Source organism: Arabidopsis lyrata (genome assembly GCF_000004255.2).
Source record: "Arabidopsis lyrata subsp. lyrata unplaced genomic scaffold ARALYscaffold_8, whole genome shotgun sequence".
Classification (NCBI taxonomy): domain Eukaryota; kingdom Viridiplantae; phylum Streptophyta; class Magnoliopsida; order Brassicales; family Brassicaceae; genus Arabidopsis; species Arabidopsis lyrata.
In genome coordinates, this window is record NW_003302548.1 from 5,451,048 (window position 1) to 5,457,636 (window position 6,589).

The following is a 6,589-nucleotide window of genomic DNA, read 5'->3' on the forward strand; positions in this document are numbered from 1 at the left end:
TCTACGAGTCAAACATGCATCAAATAACCATTAAATTTCAGAACGCAAAGCATCGGTTTACTAATTTTCTAAACCGATTCAAACCATTAATTCTTTAAGTTAACGATAACGCATGATGAGTACTTATCTTAGAAGTCGGAGATAATGATTTCGAGAGATCGGAGATAAGATCCAAAACTGACGCCGTCTCCAAGAAATCAGCTCGTAGGAAACGAGACGGAGAGATAAGCGATATCGTTGAGGAACAAAGACGGCTAGGGTTTTGGTTTTTGTGAGAGAGATTTAGGGTTTTGAGATTTTTAGCTTTTAGGGTGAGAGGCTATCGTGCTGATAACGTGTTGTGAACTATGTCTTTCATTAATAGTATAAAGGATATATATACAAGGATAATAGCAGGATACAGAGAATAAGGTAAAACCCTAATGGGTCATGGGCCGGTTATGGAGTCCATCCATATGGTTTATAACAAGAAATAAAATGTTGAAATTTTTACAGTTTTCTTCTATCTATGGTAGCTTTGATTGATAACATTTGGAATTTATAGAAACACAATCTTTGTATTTTTATTTCTGTAAGTAAACAGATTTAAAAATATAGATATTTTACCTAATATTATACTAGTCAAATAAAATATTTATTTTCTTTCCCATTTTACCTTTTTATTTTCTAAATTTTCAGTCAAAGTCTTTTATTATGTTTGACCGAAAATGTATTCAATAAAATGGTAAAATGAGAAAGATAATAAATTTTTTATTTGACTAGTATAATATTATGTTAAAATAATTAAAAAAATATTTTGACTATGGAAAAATATTTTGACTCATATAATATGATAGTGGAATAATTCAAAACAAAAATTTTGGTGATGCAAAAATTATGCTTATTTATGTACACTTTTTTTTGGAGTTACCTCTTGTAAAGCTTTATAACTGGTAATATTTTGGAATTACATAAAATAATTTGAAGAATGGTCAGTGTTGGATACACCAGGTGTTACAATTTCTAATATCTAGATTCAAAAACCCAAAAAAAACATTACTCGGGTAGATCCCCATTCTACACCAATGGAATCAAAAATTTAATTTTTTATTATATATATTTATAATACATTTTTTGGATTATTCTTAAAAATACCACACAATTTTATTTTCTTGTTAAAAACACCATAAAATATTTTTGTAAATTATACATAAAAATATTTTAAGAAAACATAATTTGGAAGTAGATCCAAGTCAGATATTAATATCCTGTTTTTCAAAATCAAATAGTTGGATCAAGACTCAGAGGTTTCATATATTCCATCTTTCGGATCGGATCAGATGGGATCTCAGATAATTTTTCTACCTCTAAAGATGCAGTATATATATCAAACTACTTTTTCGAAGATGCTTTATATAATAAGATTTAGATGATTTTTAAGCCAAAATTGTATTCTTTTATCTTTTCATTGAGAAATCCATGACTCAAAACATAAACATCAAACCATCAAACTAATGATAACAATAAAAATAATAATCCAAGAGTATTCAATAATAAGAAAACATAAAAATTATTCATATATTTAAGAGCTTGAAATAAAATCGAATAAATGTAAAAATCTTAAACACTGTTTTATTAGCACATACCTTTTGCCCAACAAAACGAATTCGAGGGTTCTTCATTGATGCGATCGAAATTACACAACCTTCTTAGGGTACGCTTCCACAAAGATTGTTATAGTAAAATACGGCGGATAAGAACCAAAAAGTGTGAATTGGATCCTTTTATATATAGAACCAAAAAGTTAACCTAGGCAACATAAAGATTGTAACATGCCAAACGACGTCGAATAAATTAGTATTTCTACGACGTCGTTTGACATGTATTAATTTTGCATTCCCTATATTAACTTTTTGTTTCTATGTATTAATTTTGCATTCCCTATATTAACTTTTTGTTTCTATGTATTAATTTTGCATTCCCTATATTAACTTTTATAGTTCTATAAAATGATTTATAGACGTCGAATACAAGTTTATCTGACGCAAATCTTTAATTTTGCTTGATGATGTGATTGACATGTTTCATTTTAATTTTTTTGTTTTATAAAAAGTTTTCTAATTCACAGTTTTCTTTTGTATCACTAAATCTAGCGCCAGTTAATGTATTATGTATCCATAAATGTTAACATACATTTGTGTAGCTTCTCTTGTTAAATAAATTCCCTAATCAAACAAGATTAAGGAAGAAAAAGGAATGACATTCAAGAATTTCTGTCAAGCTTCGATTTTCAAAGAGAATGTTGTCTTAGTGTAATGATCCTCATAACTTCGACTAGGCATAAGTTTTGGAGGAGAAAAAATAAAATTCTACAGTTAGATTTGTTTCACACCCCATGAACTCTTAAGGTAGTTGGGATCAGCAAAAGCTTTATGAACTGTTCCCACCGGGCACCGGCGGAGGTGGTAAGGTAGTGTCCTTCAAGGAAGGATTTGGGTGTTAAAAAACTGTTGTTAATAATGAATCAACAGTGAATTTTTTTAGCAGCGATTATTAAGCCTGATAGAGTGATTATTTAGAATATACTTATAGAGTTTTGTTGTTGAGATTAGTACGACATTATTTTTTCAAAACGAAAATAATAATAATTAGTACAGTAGGGGATGTGACTTTAGTCAAGTGGCTCCGCTTTCCCTACCGCAGTTCGATTCCACTATGTTGCGTTACCCCGCGTAATAAGAATTGGCTATGGATCGGGCCTTGTCGATCCAAAGATGTCAAAAAAAAAAAAAAAAAATTAGTAGTAGTATTTTCTGGCTCCAATAAAAATAAGTTTTGGATTTTCCCCTGGACCATGAGAATTCGATCTTTAGGACATTACCAAATGGGTTTAAGAATAAGATGTCAAACTGACTAATAAAATAGCTTATTTGGTCATAAATATACAAAAATAAAACATGATGAACAAAATAAACTTATTATCCTCCAACTCTGGTTTCATTGATTCACTTGATGTCCGATTTCGTTCTCCTCAGCTTTCGCTCTGGTCCTCCTTGAAGGTTAAGCATCCCCTTCACGTATTATTTAGATATACACAAAGTTAGAACAAGGTTTTCAAGTTAGATGTGGCAAATATTTCAATTGATGTACCGGTTGAGGAAATAAGATTTCGAATAAATAGATTACCGGTTCGATTTGCCTTTTCCGCATCTCTACATGTTGTTTTAGTAGCTCTTCATATGCTTTCTTTAAGTTTTCATGTTCAACTTCAAGCTCCATAGTTTGAGCCTAGAAAGGCAAAATGAGAAGTTTTGGTACGTATAAACACAATCAATCAAGATGTATACATAAGATATGAAAACATTTTCTTACTTGCTTCCGAGCCCGTGATCTTGCTGCGGATTCTCGGTTCTTTATCTTTCTCCTTTGCTTTTTGTCAACGAATTGTTTCTCCGCGGTGATGTCATTATGAATCTTCCCACACCTTGTACTAGTACTACCATTACTAATGTATGGAGATCGTGACAGTAATGAAGACTCACCATCGATTTTTTGTATCCCATTTAATGTTGGAAATGGAGTAACCGGTGAACATGTTATAGCTCCAGGAATTGTCGTAACACTGGGGACCAAGCTTCTCTTTTTTTCTTGGAGTCTTTGGTCAATACCCATGAAACCATTCGTGAATCGGATTTGTTTTCCGTAAGAATAACCATTAGGCATAGACATGATAGATTGTTGTGGTTGATATGTTGACATAAGTCCATTCACATTTTGATGCAAATTAGACTCAAGACTCCTTGGAACCATATTGTTCATAATATCAGTAACCATGGCTTTCGGCTGAATATGAACACCCAAACTTGTGTTTGGATTACCGGAAATCGATGACGATGAGTCATGAATGGAGCCACCATTGGTATTATTTCCTCTTTCTCCAGCACGGATGAAAAACTCTTCAAGAGTGATTTCCCCTAAGGTTTGTTGCCTCTGAAGATTAGGTATGTTTGTTACTCCTCCATTGTTTTTGGTGTGTTCTTCCTCTAAGATATATTTCCAAACTTCATTAACAGTTTTTTGGCTAAGTGTTCGAGGCAGAGTTGTTGAGACTTGCCTCTGCGATCCCTCTTGTGTTTCTTCAGCACTAGATATCATCTTAACCAGCTCATCCATGTTCATTGATCCACAATCTTTCCCTAAGCTGGTCTGAAACTGATCTACTGTCCATGAGTATATTGATCCTTGTCGGCTTAAAGAAGTACTAACTGGCAAATCATTCACCAAGTTTTTCAGTCTCAAGTAACTATCCATTTCACCTGACAAAAATCTGAGTGATTAGTGGCCTTAGAAAACAGTTAGCGTTGAAATGTAAGAGCTTTTGTGGTCAAAATCATGCAAAACAGAGGAAGAGAGTCCAAAACCAAAAGAATCATTTTAAAACAGAGGAAGAAAAAGATTCATTTTATTTCTCATAAGTTATTTTTTTTTTTTTGATTAAAATTTTCTCATAAGTTTCAGTGAACCAAAAGAGTAATATGCATTTATAAGAAATCTAAGTAAGGTAATTTACCAAAAAAAATAAATAATAATATCTAAGCAAAATAAGCACCATTATCCAGATGAAGTAAGAAAATCTAGACATAAATTGAATAAAATGGATTTTTCCCCAAAAACAAAATTTAAAAAAGGGATCTGAAAAAAACCAAAAAATGTATAAATAAAAAGCACTATAAAAGGAGTAAATCATTTATTTTACATTTCTCACTTAGTGCATCCATCTAGTAGTTGAAAGTTAATTTGTAAATAGAAGAAAGATCTAGATGAGTTGGTAAATTTTAAAATATTTTTTTTCATTTTGAATAGATCTTTTTTCATATGTATTTATACAAGAAATAATTTAATTAAATAAATAAACTTTAAAAATGATTAAAATTATTAATAATATTACAAATAATCCAATGTTATTGTAAACAACATGCATTATGTAGATTTGAACATAGATAATTATGCAACAATGATATTTATAAAGAGTAGAAAAAAACACAACCGTCAAAACGGAAACTTATGATAAACAAAAAGTGAATATAGTTTAAAACATTTATGACAGAGAGACATAACTCTAAGTAGAAAATATCAAACAAAAATTTATAATGAATTGAGATAACCTTGTAAAATTATTTTTTTAATATGATAATTAATATAAGATATATTTACGAATAATTATGATAAATATATGCAACCCTCAAAAGCATTTATTGAGACTTATATTATTAATAGAAAAACATTATGGTGAAAAACGTGATCCCGAGTGAAAACATATAAAACGAAGAAGTTATAATGAGTTGACACAAATTTCATTTTTTCAGAATTATAAATAAAAAATGTATTCAAACAAAAGTTATGATAAGAGACACAACCTTAAAAGCATTTATTGAGATTGAGCTATGTTAAAGAGAAGCAATCCTCGAAAATGTTTTAATAAGTAAGCAAAAGTATTAGTTATTTAGGAATAAATATAAATATAATATAAATAAAAACTATATATAACCAAACTGGACGCAATTTTATATGAAAAATTATCAAACAAAAATTAATAATAAATATACACATTTATCAAAATATCATTAAATAAACATATTTTAACAAAAAATTAAGATAAAGAGATGTACTCTTAATTGTCATTTTTATACAACCATCTAAACGAAGAGTTGTGATAGACAAACGAGAGCAAAAATAAAAGTTAATGGGAAAAACAAAACCTTGAGTGAAAATTTATCGACAAAAATTCAAAATAAAGCAACACAATTTTCTAAAAATCAAATTATTGAATAACTAAAATGTTTAAAGTATATATTTTCCGAAGAGTTACGATTAATAAAACACTACCATAGAAGACATATTTACAATTGACTAAAATTTCTATGTTATTATAATCATTCCAAAAAAATTTAGTTAGATCATGAATTTTAAGAATTCTTTTAACTTGAAATGATGTATGTTATAAGAAATAGTGTGGAGAGTATATAATAATATCAGTATTGAAGGTTAAATTGTTTAGATTCATTATAAAACGAAAACTCAGTGTCAAACAATAAAATTTTCTGGAGTTATCTAAGAAGACGAAAAATATTTATAGATAGTTAAAAAGATATTTCCGTTTAAATAAACACACTTGTATTTGTAAAAGACAAAATTATTAGAACATGTAGTTTTGATGAAATAGAAAACAACATGATGAAAATATACAAGTCTGAATTAATAGATGCAAATTTTGAAAAAATCACAATTATAAGAGGTATTTTTTAAATAGTAAAAAAAATTTAAACTATATTTTAGGGAATGTACCAATAAAATACACAACTGTAGAAAATATTTATTGAGATGAACTTCAATCTTGGCCGTCAATCATCTCTTAACAAAATTCCTACAAAAAAAAAATCATCTCTTAACAAAATAAGTTGTCATTATCTAATTAATGTTAGACAACAAGAGTTAGGTAAAATGTCAAGGAAAATGGACAAATATATAGAGTTTAGAAGACAAAACCATTTAAATAGACACAACTATTATAAAAGACACAACTGGCGATGTCCGGATGTGCCTTTAGTCA

General features: G+C 29.1%; 1 protein-coding gene across 1 annotated transcript; it reads right to left on the reverse strand.

Annotated features, from left to right (window-relative positions):
* Positions 1 to 2,802: 2,802 nt before the first annotated feature.
* On the reverse strand, positions 2,803 to 4,457 carry LOC9299794 (ABSCISIC ACID-INSENSITIVE 5-like protein 8). Its single transcript, XM_002865425.2, has 3 exons — positions 3,352 to 4,457; positions 3,166 to 3,267; positions 2,803 to 3,050 (listed from the first exon to the last, which is right to left on the reverse strand). The coding sequence occupies exons 1-3, from the start codon at positions 4,288 to 4,290 to the stop codon at positions 2,985 to 2,987; spliced, it is 1,107 nt and encodes a 368-aa protein (XP_002865471.1). The 5' UTR covers positions 4,291 to 4,457; the 3' UTR covers positions 2,803 to 2,984.
* Positions 4,458 to 6,589: the final 2,132 nt, after the last annotated feature.